We start from the raw sequence: 20,081 nt of genomic DNA, 5'->3' as shown, positions 1-20,081 counted from the left end.
ACTTGGCAGTTCCTTCAGGGTTTCCTTTGATCTCCTTGCTGCCACTCTGATTAATGCCCTCCTTGCCCGTGCTGACAGTTTTAGTGGGCGTCCTCTCTTGGCAGGTTTGTTGTGGCACCATGTTGTTTCCATGTGATAATGGATTTGTTGGTTCCTCGGGAGATCTTCAGAGGTTGGGAGATATTATTTTTTTTTTTTTATTATTATTTTTAGAACCCAACCCTGACTTGAACTTTTCAACAACTCCATCCCTGACTTCTTTGGAGATGTCCTTGGTCTTTGTGGTGGTGGTGTGTGGAGATCTCCTTGGTCTTTGTGGTGGTGTGGTTTGGTTAGTGGTGCCTCTTATTAATGGTGTTGTGGCCTTACAGAGAGAGTGACGTGTATATACTGACAGACCCTTAGATTGCACACGGGGACGTCCTGTCACTAAGCGAGGGGATTTATGAAGGGAATTGCTTGCACCAGAAGTCTTTAGGGACTTCATAGCTAAGGGGGTGAATACTTTTTGTATATGTGTGAATACATATGCACATGCCAATATTTTAGCTTTTTGATCCCATACATGTAATTTATGCCGATATTTTTCTCCCTTCACTAGTGTAGACTATTCAGTGCTGATACATCACACACAATGCGGATTATACAAATATTTACACACCGGTTGTAATGTAACACAATAGGTATAAAGCCAGAGGGGGGTGAATACTTTCACAGTCCACGGTATATGAGGGCACGTGTGAAGAGACCTGTGTACATTGTATCCGAGGTGACATTTGCTGTCGTTTTCTCACTTCATAATCTCTTTATTCGTTTTATGTTTCAGCAAGTCTATACGTTTGGTAATGAGTTGGGACGCGGTAGTTTTGGGGTGGTCATTGAAGCTACACACAAGGAGACGGGGAAGAAGTGGGCGATTAAAAAGGTCCATAGGGAAAAGGTAAAACGTTTCTTCTGTACTACTGCGCCCAGCATGCCCGCACTGCTCTGACTGATGCTTCATGCTGCCACTCTCCTTCAGGCCGGGAGCTCCGCTGTCAAACTGCTGGAACGAGAGGTTTCCATCCTGAAAAGGGTTAATCACGACCACCTCATCCACCTGGAGGAAGTGTTCGAGACGCCCAAGGTGAGTGCCCCGAATTCTGCCATTTATTAGCGGCATAGACCCTGTAATGTCGCCTCTGGCCCCGCGCCGGTAACTGTCCAGACGCAAAAAGCCAAAAAAAAGGAGGAAAGGAAATGATTTCATGAATCAAAGTGCACAATCTAGGCAAAGGTAAAACCAGTCACCTCCATAGCTGCGCTCACTATTCTGCTGTTACATGGTGTCTAATCCTCCAGTCCCCTCCAGAGCTGCATTCACTATTCTGCTATTACATGGTGTCTTATCCTCCAGTCACCTCCAGAGCTGCACTCACTATTCTGCTGTTACATCAGGTCTTATCCTCCAGTCACCTCCAGAGCTGCACTCACTATTCTGCTGTTACATGGTGTCTAATCCTCCAGTCCCCTCCAGAGCTGCACTCACTATTCTGCTGTTACATCAGGTCTTATCCTCCAGTCACCTCCAGAGCTGCACTCACTATTCTGCTGTTACATGGTGTCTAATCCTCCAGTCACCTCCAGAGCTGCACTCACTATTCTGCTGTTACATGGTGTCTAATCCTCCAGTCACCTCCAGAGCTGGACACTTGCTGGTTCAGGTTCCTCCTTTGCTCTGGAGCACACTGTACGTCGGCACCCATGAGTGGCCGGTCTGGTGCCGCTGCTGTGGGAGACCACTGGACGGGGCTGCTGTGAGTATTGCGTTGTGTAGGCGGCTGCAGCAGGTGAGTTGCAGCTTTGCAGCCTGTGACGTAGCCAGAGACATAGAAGCATTGAGTTGCAGCTCTGGATGTAACTGGAGATACTGATGTTTGCCTTTCAGAGGGTCTACCTGGTGATGGAGCTGTGTGAAGGTGGAGAGCTGCAGACGATCCTCCACCGGAAGAAGCTGCTGTCAGAGAGTGAAACCAGACATGTCATCCACAGCCTGGCCTCCGCCATCGCCTATCTGCACAAGAATGGTACGCAGCTCCGCTGCTGAGTGATGCTGAGAATCGGTCCTGCAGGCTGGAGAGTGGGTGCTCAGGTGGTCTCGTGTTTAGGGACCCGGCTGTGCACCCCCCTCAGGAGCCTGGAGGACAGACAGCCACTGTAGGATCGCTAATTGTGTGCAGTCTGGAGGAGCTAAGTGAGGACAGCTGAAGGCTTCACCTCTCGTTTTCTGCCGGGTTTTGTAACTCCCATTTTGTTAGTGCGTTTGTTGCTTCCCCTGAATATAATGTGAGGATGATGGCAGCTCCGACCTGTCATCTGAGCGGCTGGATGCTGTCTCCCTCTGCTGGAAGCTTTGGGGCATTGCACAAACTGAGCCTTTCAGGCTTTATTACTGACAAATGTCATTACCCATAAGGTGAAATAGTGTCATGGCAGACGCTCAAATACAGACTGTGTACAGTGCTGCGTAGCGTCCCAAACCTCTGAATACTCAGTAGTTTACACGCTTTTCAGCACTATTTTTCTTTAATTTTTTTATTTAAATTAGAGAGCCTTTCCATACAATTCTGTTATGTAAAGTACAGACATGGCTGTAATACTGATTAGATTTTTGGCTTTAATTACTTTCATCATCCCTATTCTGCTGGTGCAGTCACTGTGTACATACATTACTGATCCTGAGTTACATCCTGTATTATACTCCAGAGCTGCACTCACTATTCTTCTGGTTGTTATTGGGAATCCCGCTTGTGGACAGACCCCTGTTTTGAGCTCTTATAATGGGGGGTATACATTAATAATCTTTATTTAATAAAGGGTATACTTTATTCCACGTCTGGTGACTGTTGGTCGGTGCCGATTCTCAAGAGTCTGGTTTCGGGGCAGACAGTGAGGGTCCGGTCTTGTATGACGGCAGATATTGTGGGGTCTCTTCTTGCTATAATCTTGTTTCTTTCCTATAGACATCGTGCACCGGGATCTGAAGTTAGAGAACATTTTAGTGCAGAGCCCGGACGTAGCAGAAGGTGAAGTGATGGCGCTGAACATAAAGGTGTGTCGTGTGGGGTCTGCTCCTGAATATGCGCACGTTCTAGACCAGAGCTGCAGTCGGGTGCTAGTGGATCCCGGTCCCTATAAAGGAAGGAGACCACCACTCATCCCCCCCATCATCCTCCGCTCATCCCCCCCATCCTCCGCGCATCCTCTAATCATCGCCTCTTATAAATTGGGGACTGAGATATATCCGCTGTGATGTCATTTATTAATTATTGTGTTTTCTGTGATCAGGTGACAGATTTCGGTTTGGCCGTGCAGAAAGGTGGGGTGGGCAGTGAGAACATGCTGCAGTCCACCTGTGGGACCCCGATATATATGGGTAAGATCGCCGGGGCCCAGAGTCCTTTCTTAAGGGGCTGTGACTATGTCGAGACATGGCAGGTCCGTCCCGTTTGGTGATGTTCCGCAGGATCAGCAGCCGCCACATCAAACCTTTAAGCCTGTCTCTTCGCTATACCTCTGCGCCGCTCCCCAGCTGCTCCGCAGTCACCGCTCATCCGGATATTCCTCCCGTCATCACTTCTGTGGGGGGGAACGCGGACTGAACAGCTCTGTACATAATTCATCTCCACATCTGCTGTCGTCCTGGACTCATCGGGGAATAAATTAGACCCCATCAGCGGAATCGCTGCGCCGCGTGTTTAAGCATTTATACGTGATTCCTGTATTAATATTCATGTTTATCCTTTACTGGCAGCTCCCGAAGTGATCAACGCGCACGACTACAGTCAGCAGTGCGACATCTGGAGCATCGGGGTCATCATGTACATGCTGTAAGTAGGCAGCGGGGTCCCTCCTGGAAGGGCGAGGCCTTCACCCCCCAGGTCCCTCAAGAGTGAAGATAGTCAGTGTTACCTATAGAGTGCAGAGCACCCATCATCAGTGCAGCGCCATCAGCCTCTGTCCTGTGCAGGGCACTGTATAACTGCGCAGCGCCATCAGCCTCTGTCCTGTACAGGGCACTGTATAACTGCGCAGCGCCATCAGCCTCTGTCCTGTACAGGGCACTGTATAACTGCGCAGCGCCATCAGCCTCTGTCCTGTACAGGGCACTGTATAACTGCGCAGCGCCATCAGCCTCTGTCCTGTACAGGGCACTGTATAAACTGCGCAGCGCCATCAGCCTCTGTCCTGTACAGGGCACTGAATAACTGCGCAGCGCCATCAGCCCCTGTCCTGTACAGGGCACTCTATATAACTGCGCGGTTTCACACCATGACTGTCAACAGTACGTCACGATCGGGATGACCTTTGGCCAGCTCACGGCTATCACATGCGCAGGGGGCTTATCTTGGTTATCCCTCCACCGCTCCAATGTGATGAAAACACAAACAAGGCTATTGACCTCTCAATTTACCGCAGGGGCTTATTTTAGTTTCCACTGCTCTGCAATATAACACTAACTGCAGGGATTTGTGTATATCTCGCTTTACAGTTCCGCTTGAAAACTTGCAGCTCTCTGGCGCCCCCTTACCCTCAGGTCAGATTAGATACTGCACCTAGGGTAATTAGTTGCCAGAAAGGCTGCCTGCTATTTACTGGCTATTGGGTACGCTAGGCTAGGCAAGGCGATATAACTACTCCCACTCAGGCGGGAACAATAATTATCAATGCCGCCGTCACTACGACTCCCAAAAGCGCAGGACAAGGTATGCTGCCACCAGGTTCGATTAATGGTCCGAAGCCAACCCAAAACGGTAGTGTAATTCCCTTCAGAAGACTTGGGTACGTTTTAGAGCAGGAGAACGAAGCTAGTATTTTAAATATTTTACTCCATAAAGATCAGGCAGTGTTTATAAAAAGGTATATAAAGATGTTACAATATGAGACCAAGTATGTATGTACAAAGCAATTATAAAGTAACATGGATTAAAGAAGAAAGATAAAATCACATGTGCTCAGATCATCTCCGGCAACCATGCTTGTAGGCGGAGCCCAAATGTCCCAATTCATGAGATAAGACTTGCTGTATCAGCTCCTCAGGCAAGACTGAATGCTGGGTGAAGTGAAGAAACTTATAACTGCAGCCTTGTGACCTCACTAAAGGGGTTGAGTTAACATCGCACTCCCTTCTCCTCAGCTGTACAGTTTTTTCCAACAATTTTTATAACTCTCATAACTTCGCTCGAGAATCTTGCAGTCATAACACACACCTCATCCATCTTGTATTAAAATTAGCTCTCCATTGATACCAAATTCGTCCTAGTTGTTCCACATGGTTCCGGAGAAATCTGTACTTTATACTCGTTGTGTTTAGCTGCCAGTGGTTACAGTGGCTGACAGATCTACCAATGGAAGTTAGCAATATATACTCCTTATTTTCTCTTCGCCACGACAGCACCCACTGAGAGAGGGGATCCGCCCCTAGGAACAGGAAACCCTACGGAGAGATAAAAGGGGCGGTCCCCCTCGCTCCCACAGTTTGGTTTCCTGTTCCTATGGGAAATCCACGGAGAAGAGGATGCCTAGCCTGGATGCCGCTTGCGCGGTTTACCTGTGAGGACGGCAAGGGCTCCAGAGCTGGAAGCAGCGTCGGGGGTCCTGGTGTCAGCTTCCCCCCTCTGCTGGCAGACGCTGTGAGGCCACGGCTGGAGAGTGCTGGCTCACAGAAAGTCATCCGGAACGTCTGCGGGGAGTTAGCGCTGTAATGGGGAACGCTGCGCCGTCCTCGGCGAGCGCTTATACGGCGTGGAGCCCCAGTATGCCCCCCGGAAGTATAAGCTGAAAAGCTTCCGAGGAGAGGGAGGAGACGGCGCCGGCGCTGGTGCCGGTGACAGCGCGGGCATATGGAATATGGCCGCGACCCGGAAGTGATTAGCACTTCCGGGTTCAACAGGAAGAAGATGGCGGCCCCCATGTGAAAAGGATGCCGGCGGTAACGCTCCGGCGTCCAATATGGATTCGGCACAGGACCCTGCGATGTCTTCTATTGAGGCCACCGCAACTACTCCTCGCAGCCATGCCAGCAGCAGCAGCCGCTCCAAGCGGAGTGGATCTTCTAAAAAGAGCAAGCCTCTGCAGTCTCCTCCCCGTCAGCCGGTACCTTCACAGACGCTTCACTGGGGTGAGTGTACATCTACCCTATTAAGCTGATTGCTGTCCCCTCTTCTCTAACACTCTAGGCAAAATGTACTGAAAAAACGAAACACAAACAGTGTGCGATATGTCTTCAGCCCCTTCCGGATAGTTACACAAAGAAACTTTGTAAACCATGCATTGATTCCACCTTACGGGAAGAGGCCTCGGTTAAATCTGAGGACATTAGAGTGTTGATTAGAGAAGAACTACAAGCCCTGCATAGTTCGGGAAAAGAAACGCGTCCTAAGGGGACAAGAGAGTATGTTTCACCCATATCTGACCAATCTTCCGAATTAGAGAATGCAGATTCGGATGTTTCTAGGGATTATGTTTCCTCGGATGAGGATCAAGATACGTGCTTCCCCACCGACAGTATAGATAACCTGGTGAAGTCCGTCTGTAACACTATGGGCATTGAGGATTCTAAGACCCCTAAAACACAGCAGGACATAATGTTCGCTGGGCTGTCCGAAAGGAAAAGACCCTCCTTTCCGGTGATAGCAGCAGTTAAAAATTTAATTAAAAAAGAGTGGGAAAGCCAGGGGCAGAGGGGACTACCACCATCTTCAAAGAGACGTTATCCCTTTAATGATGAGGAATTCTCGACCTGGTCAAAAGCCCCGAAAGTAGACGCAGCAGTGGCTTCCACATCTAAAAAATCCCTGCTACCTGTGGAGGATTCAGGTTCACTACAAGATCCTTTGGACCGCAAAGCCGACTCTCTCCTTAAAAGAGCGTGGGAATCTTGTGCGGGAGCCCTAAAACCGGCTGTGTCAGCTACATGCACCGCTAGGTCCATGCTAGTCTGGCTAAATGACTTGGAAGAAGGACTTAAAAACGGTCTCTCTAGAGACAAGTTGAGAGCCTCTATACCTTTAATTAGGGGTGCTACAGCCTTCCTGGCAGACTCATCTGCTGACTCAATACGATTAGCGGCCAAGTCGGCGGGGCTGACTAATGCAGCACGTAGAGCCCTGTGGCTTAAGGGCTGGAAAGGCGATCCCCAGACAAAATCCAAATTGTGTGGTCTTCCATGTCAGGGTGAGTACCTATTTGGTACTAAGCTGGACGAGATCCTGACCAAAGCAGGGGAGAGGAAAAAGGGCTTCCCTAATAATAATTACCTTCCATCTTATAGGAGGGCGTTCCGAAAGCCCATGTTTAACAAGAGGAAGGATTTCAAGAGCCAAGATCGCTGGGCCACTAGAGACACCAGACAGAGAGGAGCACTTTTTGGGAAGCGCCCTTACAAAACTGAGGAAAAACCCCGTTAGAACAGATCTGCCTGTCGGAGGTAGATTGTCTTCCTTCTCAGATCAATGGCAGAAAATAACTTCGAACATTTGGGCAAATAGTATCATCGCCTTCGGCCTAAAATTAAAATTTTCCCGAGTCCTGCCGGACTCATTTCTATTGACTTCTTTAAAAACCCAGTTACAGCAGGAGGCTTTGGAGCAGGAGGTATTGAACCTTCTAGCCAAAGGGGTTTTGGTGGAAGTCCCATTTCTTCAGCAAAAAAAGGGGTTCTATTCCCCTCTATTTTTAATCCCAAAGCCAGATGGATCTTTCAGAACCATATTGAACCTTAAAAAATTGAACACCTTTTTGCAGAATCAAACCTTTAAAATGGAGTCTATCCGATCCACCATAAAACTGTTGTCTCCCCATTGTTTTATGACGGTACTCGACCTAAAAGATGCGTATTACCATCTGCCAATTTTTATAGAACATCAACAATATCTCCGCGTGGCGATTGTGTTGAATGGACGTATACGACACTTTCAGTATACAGCAATGCCCTTTGGACTATCAATAGCTCCAAGGGTATTCACTAAGTTAATGTCGGAAGTAATGTCATACCTAAGAGTAAAAGATACCCTCATAATTCCGTACCTTGATGATCTTTTAGTGGTAGGAAGTTCCCCGTCACAATGTCACCAACGATTGTGTAATATGGTCTCGTCCCTGCAGAGGCTAGGGTGGTTGGTGAATTGGGAAAAGTCTAGACTTCTTCCAACTACTCGACAAACATTCTTGGGGATTATAATAGACTCCATAAGCCAAAAATGTTTCTTACCACAATCCAAGCAATTGACAATAAGAAATAAGGTACAGTCGGTAATAGATAAACCTCTAATATCTTTAAGACAAGGCATGTCCCTCCTTGGCTCCTTCACGTCATGTATCCCAGCAGTACCATGGGCCCAATTTCATTCAAGGTGTTTACAATATGCAATTTTACATGAGGAAATAAAATTACAAGGTCATCTAGACGGTAAAATTTCCCTTTCTGAAGACGTAATTAAATCTCTATCCTGGTGGCTAGAACCAGATCACTTGGTTAGTGGGGTCCCCTGGGTAGTTAAACCTTCAAACACAATATTCACGGATGCCAGTCCTAGTGGTTGGGGAGCACATATGAGAGATCAGGTAGCCCAAGGTCTATGGTCGGTTACGGAGTCAGACGACTCGTCTAATATAAGAGAGCTGAAAGCTATCCATCACGCTCTTTGTGAATTCCTTCCGCAGCTACACGGAACACATACAAGGATTCTGTCAGACAACATGACATCAGTAGCGTATATCAATCATCAAGGAGGAACAAGATCAGGAACACTCATGTCTATAGCCGAAGACATCCTAACTATAGCCGAGAAACATCTACTGTCTCTATCAGCACTACATGTCAGAGGAGTGAACAATTCAAAAGCGGACTTCCTCAGTCGCCATACCCTCCACCAAGGGGAGTGGGTTTTAAATCATCGAATCTTCAAAATGATAACCGTAAAATGGGGTTTACCAGAGGTAGATCTCTTCGCTACAAGAGACAACAGGCAATTAAAAAAGTTCGCTTCAATGTTCCAATCCGACAAACCCGATTTTCTCGATGCTCTCCAGGTACCCTGGACATTTCAGAAAGCGTATGCCTTTCCTCCTCTGATACTTCTACCAACAGTAATCAGGAAGATAAGAGAGGACAAAGCCAATATAATCCTGATTGCCCCATTTTGGCCAAAGAGACCATGGTTCTCCCTGCTCAGAGCTATGTCCATCTCAGATCCATGGATTCTCCCAGAGGATCAGGATCTTCTCTTCCAGGGGCCATTCAACCACCCTCATGTGAAGGGTCTACGGTTGACAGCCTGGAATTTGAGAGGCAATTGTTGAAATTAAGGGGTTTCTCTGATCAAGTGATTAATACTCTATTATTAAGTAGGAAAAGATCCACTACTTCTATATATGTAAGAGTATGGAGGAAGTTTCTAAGTCTTTATCCATTGGCCTTGTCAAACGAAATTCCTATACTTAACATTTTAGAATTTCTCCAGAAAGGACGTGACTTAGGTCTTTCAGTTAATACCTTAAAAGTACAAGTCTCTGCTCTAGGAGCATTGTATAGTCACAATGTAGCGGGTGATAGGTGGATAACTAGATTTATTTCAGCCTGCCAGAGGTCAGAACCAGTTCAGATTTCCCGCATACCGCCTTGGGATGTTAATCTAGTCCTTGAGGCCTTGACAGGTCACCCATTTGAGCCACTACACTCAGCTCACATTAAACACGTTACTCTCAAAACTACTCTTCTGGTCGCATTAGTATCGGCAAGAAGGGTAAGTGACATGCAGGCACTATCAGTAGATCCCCCCTTTCTGTCAATATTTCCAGATAGAATCGTCCTGAAAACAGACTCTTCCTACCTACCTAAGAGATGTACTAAATTTCATAGATCTCAAGAAATTATTCTTCCTACTTTTTATGATAATCCTACAAATCAGGAAGAGGAGAAATACCATACCTTAGATGTGAAAAGGGCTGTAATGACTTACTTAGACAGGACTAGCGCCTGGAGGAAGAGCAGGGCTCTCTTTGTTTCCTTCCAGGGTCAAAGGAAAGGAGCTGGTGTCACAAAAGGCACATTATCTCGATGGATTCGGGAGGCGATATACCTGGCCTATTCATCTAAAGGGGAAGATCCACCCGAGACTGTAAAGGCACACTCAACCCGGGCAATAGCATCATCCTGGGCAGAGCGAGCAGAGGTTCCAATAGAACTCATATGTAAGGCCGCAACCTGGTCTTCGCCTATTACCTTCTATAGTCACTATAGATTAGATCTATCTGCTTCCACTGATTTGTGTTTCGGTAGATCAGTTCTTAACACGATAATCCCCCCCCAAATAGCTATCTCTGAAAGTCTCTCAGTGGGTGCTGTCGTGGCGAAGAGAAAACACCGGATTACGTACCGGTAATGCTCTTTTATAGAGCCACGACAGCACCCCTTCACTTCCCTCCCTTATATATTAGTTTACATATGAGCACTGATAAGGGTGATTGGTTCTTGTAAATATACGTGATTAAGTCAAAGATGAAATGTTAATATAGAATGACCTACTAAAACTTGTGGGCGGTTCCTCGCAATCTCTGTAACCCAAACTGTGGGAGCGAGGGGGACCGCCCCTTTTATCTCTCCGTAGGGTTTCCTGTTCCTAGGGGCGGATCCCCTCTCTCAGTGGGTGCTGTCGTGGCTCTATAAAAGAGCATTACCGGTACGTAATCCGGTGTTTTTCTTGCACAAATCGGTGGCCCAATATCTTACTATAATAGAACAAAGAACCTCATGTCTTGAGAGGGATATCAGACCAGTTTCAGCTGGAGGGAGATTTGTGCAGCTAGAAGCGCAATAATAATTCTTGTGGGGGGCAATGAGGGATTTGGGATCCACATTTACTTTGCGAGACGCGGCTCCTCGGTGCCGGGAATTAATTGCACGTCGTGGAGTTTAATATGGAATCTGTGTCCTGTCGTTAATTTGCAGTACCGCAGTTCCTGATATATATATATAATTTTCTCTATCTCTACTATATAATTGTCTAAGGGTCACTTCCTTCTGTCTGTCACGGATATTCATTGGTCGCGGCCTCTGTCTGTCATGGAAATCCAAGTCGCTGATTGGTCGTGGCAAAACGCCCATGACCATTGCCACGACCAATCAGCGACGACCATAGTCTGGCAGCGAAATGGCCGCTGCTTTACTGCCCTGCAGTCAGCGCTGAGCGCTCACACACGGTTAATGGCATCGTTAACGGACCGCGTTATGCCGCGGTGTAACGCACTCTGTTAACGCAGCTATTAACCCTGTGTGACCAACTTTTTACTATTGATGCTGCGTATGCAGCATCAATAGTAAAAAGATCTAATGTTACAAATAATAATAATACAAAAAAAGCTTATTCTCACTTTCTGACGTCACGGCTGTCCTCGGCAGTGCAAGCGGCAGGTTCCGGTGCCAAGGATGCTATGCGAGAAGGACCTGCCATGACGTCACGGTCATGTGACCGACGTCATCACAGGTCCTGCGCTCATACCAACCCTGGGACCAGAAGCTGCCGCGTGCACCGCACACAGGCTCCAGGACTTCAAGGGGCCTTTGGAAGGTGAGTATATGTTTATTTTTTATTTTAAGTCTTTAACCACGCATATAGTGCCCACATTGCTATATACACTGTGTTCCAAATTATTATGCAAATTGGATTTAAGTGTCATAAAGATTTAATCGTTTTGTTTTTCAAATAAACTCATGGATGGGTATTGTGTCTCGGGGCTCAATGGATCACTGAAATCAATCTTAAATACATGTGATAATTAGTTTTCCAGGTGATTCTAATTAAAGAAAAACTACTTAAAAATGATGTTCCACATTATTAAGCAGGCCACAGGTTTCAAGCAATATGAGAAATAAAAAGGATCACTCTGCTGCTGAAAAGTGTTAAATAGTGCAATGCCTTGGACAAGGTTTGAAAACATTAGATATTTCACGAAAACCTAGGAGTGATCATCATACTATGAAGAGATTTATGACTGAAACAGAGTTCATGCAGATAAAGGCATATTGAGGAAGGTTTCTGCCAGACAAATTCATTGAATTAAGAGAGCAGCTGCCAAAATACCATTACAAAGCAGCAACAAGTTATTTGAAGTTGCTGGTGCCTCTGGAGTCCCTCAAACCTCAAGGTGTAGGATCCTTCAAAGGCTTGCTTTGGTGCATGAACCTACTATTCGGCCACCCCTAAACAGTGATCACAAGCAGAAATGGTTGCAGTGGGCCCAGACATACATGAAGACTATTTTTCAAGCAGATTTGTTTACTGATGAGTGTTGAGCAACCCTGAATGGTCCAGATGGATGGAGTAGTGGATGGTTGGTGGATGGCCACCATGTCCCAACAAGGCTGCAACGTCAGCAAGGAGGTTGAGGAGTCATGTTTTGGTCCAGAACAGCTGGTAGGGCCCTTTAAGGTTCCTGAAGGTGTGAAAATGACCTCTGCAAAGTGTATAGAGTTTCTGACTGACAACTTTCTTCCATGGTATAAAAAGCAGAAACGTGCCTTCAGGAGCAGAAGCATCTTCATGCATGACAATGCATTATCTCATGCTGTCATGCTGCAAAGAATACATCTGAGTCATTGGCTGCTATGGGCATAAAAGGAGAAACTCATGGTGTGGCCACCATCTTCCCCTGACCTCAACCCTATAGAGAACCTTTGGATTATCATCAAGCAAAAGATCTATGAGGGTGGGATGCCGTTCACATCCAAACAGCAGCTCTGGGAGGCTATTCTGACTTCATGCAAAGAAATACAAGCAGAAACTCTCCAAATACTCACAAGTTCAATGGATCCAAGAATTGTGAGGGTGATATCAAAGATGGGTTCCTATGTTAACATGTAACTTGGACTGTTAGGATGTTTTGGAGTTAAATAGCTTTTTTGTTCTGTGAATATGACCTCCTAATGCTGCAAATTCTTCAAATGAGCACTTTCAGTTCTTTAAAACAAATCAAATGTTTAGAAATACTACTGTGCCTAAGGCCATGTGCACACGTTCAGGATTTTTCGCGTTTTTTTTCGCGTTTTTTCGCTATAAAAACGTGATAAAAACGCGAAAAAAACGCTAACATATGCCTCCTATTATTTACAAGGTATTCCGCATTTTTTGTGCAAATGTTGCGATTTTTTCCGCGAAAAAATCGCATAGCGGAAAAAAAAGCAACATGTTCATTAAAAATGCGGAATTGCAGGGATTCCGCACACCTAGGGGTCCATTGATCTGCTTACTTCCCGCACGGGGCTGTGCACACCATGCGGGAAGTAAGCAGATTATGCGCGGTTGGTACCCAGGGTGGAGGAGAGGAGACTCTCCTCCACGCACTGGGCACCATATAACTGGTCAAAAAATAAGAAATAAAATAAAAAATAGTCCTATACTCACCCTCGATGTCCCGCGCAGTGTTCCCGCCTCACGCTGCCGTTCGGTTCCTGTAGCTGGTGTGCGGCGAAGGACCTTGCCGATGACGTCACTGTCCTGTGATTGGTCGTGAGCGGTCATGTGACCGCTCACGTGACCGTGACGTCACGGAAGGCCCTGTGCGCACAGACCAGCTTATAGGAAGACGAACGGACGCCGCTTATGAGATGTCTGGGTGAGTATAAGCATTTTTTTATTTTTTTTATTATTTTTAAACATTCTATCTTTTACTATAGATGCTGCATAAGCTGCATCTATAGTAAAAAGTTGGTCACACTTGTCAAACGCTATGTTTGACAAGTGTGACCAACTTGTCAGTCAGTTTTTCCAAGCGATGCTACAGATCGCTTGGAAAACTTTAGCATTCTGCAAGCTAATTACGCTTGCAGAATGCTAAAAAAACGCGAAAAAAACGGAAAAAAACCGCAAAAAAAAAATGCGGATTTCTTGCAGAAAATTTCCGGTTTTCTTCAGGAAATTTCTGCAAGAAATCCGCAACGTGTGCACATGGCCTTATAACTTGGAACCGCGCATTTTGAGTTTTTATTCATTTTAGAGATTATACTGTTATCATTGGAAGGTTTCTAAAATAAAATTCGATGTATACGCTAACGGGTGATGACTTTTATTAGACTGGCTGTCATTTGCACAGACCATTTAGGAAAATCAGAGAAAAATGTCATTTGCATAATAATTTGGAACACCGTGTACTACGTGAGCTGTGTTACATACTGCGTGGGCTCTGTTATATACTACATCTCTGTGCTATATAGTATGTAGCTGGGCAATATACAACGTGACTGCAATATATTACGTGGCTGTGCAATATACTACGTGCTCTGTGTTATATACTACGTAGCTGTGTCGGTTCTGTTTATATACTACATCGACTGTGCAATATACTACGTAGCTATGCAATATACTACGTGGCTCTCTTATATACTACGTAGCTATGCAATATACTACGTGCCTCTACAATATACTACGTGGCTCTGCTATATACTACGTCGCTGACCAATATACTGCATAGCTGTGCAATACACTACGTGGCTGTGCAATATACTACGTGGCTGTGCAATATACTACGTGGCTGTGCAATATACTACGTGGCTCTACAATATACTACGTGGCTATGTTATATACTACGTGGCTCTGCTATATACTACATGGCTGACCAGTATACTACGTGCCTCTGCAATACACTACGTGGCTGTTATATACTACGTAGCTATGTTCTATACTACGTCGGTTGTGTTATATACTACGTCACTGTGCAACATAGTACGTAGCCTGTGCTATATACTACCTACATACTGTCACGGATCCCTACTCCGTGGTGTCACTTATTCGTCACGTGCCCGCTCTCACACGTGACTTGGGGTTGTGCCTGCAAGGGTTAATCTATCTCCTCTCAGCCCAGCATTCAACCTCTGTCCTATGCTGTAATGGGAGCATAAATCACACACCGACCCAGGCCACACACCGGCTCATAGGCGCTGCCACCACTCATCGAATACACGGGCGATGAGTCCCGGACTAATAATAATACTAATAAAAATATGTCTATCATTCATAAGGCTCACACACCTTTAGGCTATGGATTCTTTAGAACATTCAAGGTTCAACTTGTTATTATACTTTAATAACAAAAGGGTCAGTGCTTACAATAAGAAAAGGTATAAAAATATGATAATAAAAAGACATACAACTTATGCAAAACAGTATCAAAATAAACAGGAGAAACTTACAGAAGTTATCTAACTGGTAGTTGCTTCTGCTCCCTGAGGGTAGGACGAATGTAGATTGGATCACAACAGCTTCTCAGGCTGCCCTCACATGTGAACACAATTCTGTCTGCAGCCTAAATTTATAACTTTGGTCTGAGGTCAGGTTTCTAGACCAGCCCCTCAGGTTAATATCATAATTGCGGGCTGTTTGATTGGCCACGGCTGCTCTACTAATGAATATATTCTTTTCTCTTTTGAGACACTTGTGAAAAGGTTCTCAGGAATAGATCACCTCAGGCCGCATTTTCCCCTCCAAGACCTAGAAGGTGCCAAATGTTACTTTTCTTCTTGGCTCTAGCTAGAACTCGTAGTGAGATAGGGAGACACAATGTCTAGTAATCCCAAGGAAGTACCTGTTAACACCTAGGTGCGACTTGCCTTCAGGACAGATGTTACATTATCACCAGTCACACATATAACCCTAGACATAGAGATAGAGATATATATATATACACACATACATATTTCACCACACCTCCCTCCTTATGAACGTGCATGGGGGTTGACTTACAGGTCAGCTCCCGAGCACGTATCCGGTTCTGCCTCTTCTTGGCAAGACAGGCCATCGGCATTGCCATCATCAACCCCCTTCTTGTGCTGGATTGTGAAATCATATTGCTAAAGTATCAAACTCCATCTAAGCAATTTCCCATTGTCCCCAACTACTCGGTTGAGCCAACTCAGTGGGTTATGATCTGTGATCACGGTGAAGTTGCGCCCATAGAGGTATGGTTGCAGCTTCTGCAAAGCCCACACAATTGCTAAACATTCTTTTTCAATGGTTGCATAAGCCACTTCTCTGGGCAGGAGTTTCCTGCTTAGGTACAGAATTGGGTGTTCCTCTCCTTGTTGGTTCACCTGGCTAAGAACTGCACCTAGCCCATAGGTGCTGGCATCTGTCTGCACTACAAACCGGCGAGTGAAATCTGGGGCCTGCAGGACGGGTGAACTAACCAATGCCGACTTTAGGGCAGAAAATTATTCCTCACACTGAGGATTCCAGGAGACAGTTTTATGAAGTCTCTTCCTGGTCAGATCAGTTAACGGTTTGGCCAGAGCACCGTAGTTTGGTACAAACCTCCTATAGTAGCCAGCCGTACCCAGGACGGACAGTACCTGCTTCTTGGTTCGTGGGGTGGCCCAGGCTGTAATGGCTTCTACCTTCCCCGGCTCAGGTTTTAGCAGTCCTTTCCCCACCCGGTGTCCCAGGTATTGTACTTCCCGCATGGCTACCTGACACTTCCCTGGCTTAACAGGTAAGACCTGCAGTTTTAAGCTTTTGCAACACCTGCGAAAGATGTACGAGGTGTTCCTTCCAAGAATCGCTAAAGATGGCTTTATCATCAAGATAAGCGATTGCAAAACCATCACATCCGTCCAATAAGTGATTGACCAACCTCTGGAAGGTCGCAGGGGCATTCCTCATACCAAAGGGCATCACCAAAAACTCAAACAGCCCGAATGGCGTTATAAAGGCAGACCTCTCCTGAGCTTCTCTGGTCAGGGGTATCTGCCAGTATCCTCTACTCAGGTCCATGATGGTAAGGTACGATGCTTTAGCTAGCTGCTCTAACAGCTCATCTATCCTCGGCATGGGGTAGACCTCACATGTAGTCAGTACATTTAATTTCCTGTAGTCTACACAGAACCGGGTAGTATGGTCCTTTTTTGGGACAAGAACCACAGGCGAGGCCCAGGCACTCTGGGATTTTTGTATCACCTTGAGTTTCGGCATGTCCTCTACCTGTTCCCTCATGTGTGCCTTCACCTCTGCTGACACACGGTATGCAGACTGCCGTACTGGGGGATTAGTACCAGTGTCCACATGGTGAACTGCTAAGTGTGTCCTCCCAGGCTCCCCTGTGAAGACTTTGGTGAACTCGCTGAGCGCCCCCATCAGCTCAGACCTCTGACTGTGGGATAGCTCAGGGTTAAACTCTGCTGACTCCAGGGACTCCACGTAGAGTCCCGGCCCCCACATCCAGTAACAGATCAGCCTCCCCCTCTTCAGGCAGGCTACAGACAGGTAAGACACAGGCATCCCTGGCATGATGTGCCTTCAACATATTTACATGAAACACTTTCTGACGCTTTGCATGCTCATCTAGTGTCACCACATAATTAACATCATTCAGCCGCTTATGTACAGTATATGGTCCCTCCCATGCGGCCTGCAATTTATTCTGTAACATAGGGACCAACACCCAAACCTTCTGCCCTTCCTCGTAGGCCCTTAGTCTGGCATTACGGTCGTACCAGACCTTCTGGTTGATTTGGGCCTGGGTCACGTTCTCATGGGCCAGGTTGCTCAGTTTTTGCATTCTCTCTCTGAGCCGCAGTACATATTCGACCACTGAGACTTCAGTAGTTCTGGAGTCGTCCTCCCAACAGTCCTTAATCAAATCAAGTGGCCCCCTGACCCTCCTCCCATAAACCAGTTCAAAGGGGGAGAATCCAGTGGACGCCTGGGGTACCTCTCTGTAGGCAAACAGATGGGGGAGGTACTGCTCCCAGTCTCTCCCTTCAGTCTCCACCAGCATTTTGAGCATTTGCTTAAGGGTATGTGCACACGTCAGGATTTCTTGCAGAAATTTCCTGAAGAAAACCAGAAATTTTCTGCAAGAAATCCGCATTTTTTTTGCGGTTTTTTTCCCGTTTTTTTCGCATTTTGCAAGCGAAATTAGCTTGCAGAATGCTAAAGTTTTCCAAGCGATCTGTAGCATCGCTTGGAAAACTGACTGACAGGTTGGTCACACTTGTCAAACATAGTGTTTGACAAGTGTGACCAACTTTTTACTACAGATGCTGCCTATGCAGCATCTATAGTAAAAGATAGAATGTTTAAAAATAATAATAAAAAAAAAAAAATGGTTATACTCACCTGCAGACAGCCGATGTCCTCAGCGGCGTCCGTTCCTATAGATGGTGCGTGCAGGACCTTCGGTGACGTCACTGTCACGTGAGCGGTCATATGAGCGGTCTCGCGACCAATCACAAGACCGCGACGTCATCGCAGGTCCTTCACACAGAGCATCTATAGGAACGGAAGAGAGCATGCAGCGCTGAGAGGCGGGAACACTTCGGGGGCCATCAGAGGGTGAGTATATCACTATTTTTTATTTTAATTCTTTTTATTGACCAATTATATGGTGCCCAGTCCGTGGAGGAGAGTCTCCTCTCCTCCACCCTGGGTACCAACCGCACGTAATCTGCTTACTTCCCACATGGAGTGCACAGCCCCGTGCGGGAAGTAAGCAGATCAATGCACTCCTAGGTGTGCGGAATCCCCACAATTCCGCATTTTTAATGAACATGTTGCTTTTTTTTCCGCGATGCGATTTTTTTTTCGCGGAAAAAAATGCAACATTTGCACAAGAATTGCGGAATACACTGTAAATAATAGGAGGCATATGTTAGCGTTTTGTTCGCGTTTTTATAGCGAAAAAAACGCGAAAAATACTGAACGTGTGCACATGGCCTTAATGTTCTATTGAAACGCTCGCAGAGTCCGTTGGTTTGGCCATGATAGGTGCTGGCTACAAAATGCTGTACTTGTATTCTTTCACAGAGGCTTTCCATCAGATCAGACATGAACTGGGTTCCCTGATCGGTCAACATTTCCCTGGGGAAACCCACACGAGAAAACACAGTCAGTAAAGCATCCGCCACTTTGTCTGCTCGGATGGAGGATAGTGCCACAGCTTCCGGGTATCGTGTAGCATAGTCCACCACTGTGAGAATGTACTTTTTGCCAGAGCTGCTAGGGATTGCAAGTGGCCCTATGATATCCACAGCCACCAGCTGGAAAGGTTCATCGATCACAGGCAGTTGGTATCAATGGAGCTTTCTGTATATTCCCAGACTTTCCAACTCTCTGACAAACTACACACGATCGGCAGTAATTGGCAATATCTGTCCCCATCTTGGGCCAATAGAAGTTGTGTCAGGTGAGCTTTAGTCTTTTTGTATTCCAAGGTGTCCGGCCAAAGGAATTTCATGGGCAATTCTCAATAATTGTTCCCTAAATGGATAAGGGACGATCAGCCGCTGTTCATAGTCCCAAGATTCTGTAGTATCCGTGGGGATAGTCTCTGTATACAGTCTGCCCTGGTCCCAGTATACTCTCTTTTTGTCAGAAGCAGCAGGGGGTCGGTCTGCAAGACATCTGAGCTCCTCCAGACTGACATCTGTCTGCAGGGCCTCCTGGAAGCTCTGATGGTCAGCCTGCAGACCCTGGCCTAGTGTGACTGCCAGGCCCTGGTCTGCAGCTGAGTTTTCAGTGTCTGTTATCAGGGACCTTGGTGGGTCTGCCATGTATGGAGGCTCCGGGACCACAGTATGGGCCTCCTGTCCTGGCAGTTCTGTCTGAGACTCATTCTCTAATCTCTGGGCCTGAGTCTGAGCCGCAGCCTGACTCCGGTACACTTTCCCTCCTCGCACGGGATCTCAGGTGGGTCTCTCTCTTCCACCTTCTCTGCATCATTTACTTGCAAGGGAGGGACATAGTGGGACACAATCCTCCCCAGGTCTGTGCCTAGCAAAACATTGGTGGGAATAGCCTCTGATACTCCCACTTCTCTCAGTCCTTTCCCTGCCCCCCAGTCCAGGTACACACTGGCCATGGGCACGGCAGGGCTGACCTCTCCAATCCCGGTTGTAGACATAGTCTTTCCTGGTATGATATCGGCAGGGGTTATCATGGCTGGACGCACCAGGGTCACCTCTGCCCCAGTGTCTCTGAGACCAATGGTGACTTTGCCAACAGTGACAGATTGACAGTTCTCATTCGCCCTCGCATCAGAGCCGGCTACAAAGA

The 20,081-nt window shown here is 46.6% G+C and overlaps 1 protein-coding gene across 2 annotated transcripts in view; it reads left to right on the top strand.

Annotated features, from left to right (window-relative positions):
• STK33 (serine/threonine kinase 33) overlaps positions 1-20,081 on the top strand; it is a 74,412-nt gene that overhangs the window by 40,621 nt on the left and 13,710 nt on the right. For both annotated transcript variants that reach the window (XM_077286618.1, XM_077286620.1), the window contains exons 3-8: positions 827-940; positions 1,022-1,126; positions 1,928-2,066; positions 3,003-3,091; positions 3,328-3,415; positions 3,794-3,869. In XM_077286618.1, the coding sequence (XP_077142733.1) occupies positions 827-940; positions 1,022-1,126; positions 1,928-2,066; positions 3,003-3,091; positions 3,328-3,415; positions 3,794-3,869 (611 nt within the window). The remainder of the gene's footprint in view (positions 1-826; positions 941-1,021; positions 1,127-1,927; positions 2,067-3,002; positions 3,092-3,327; positions 3,416-3,793; positions 3,870-20,081) is intronic.

The sequence above is a fragment of the Ranitomeya variabilis genome, chromosome 2, assembly GCF_051348905.1.
Source record: "Ranitomeya variabilis isolate aRanVar5 chromosome 2, aRanVar5.hap1, whole genome shotgun sequence".
NCBI lineage: Eukaryota > Metazoa > Chordata > Amphibia > Anura > Dendrobatidae > Ranitomeya > Ranitomeya variabilis.
This window is presented reverse-complemented; position numbering and strand designations above follow the sequence as displayed.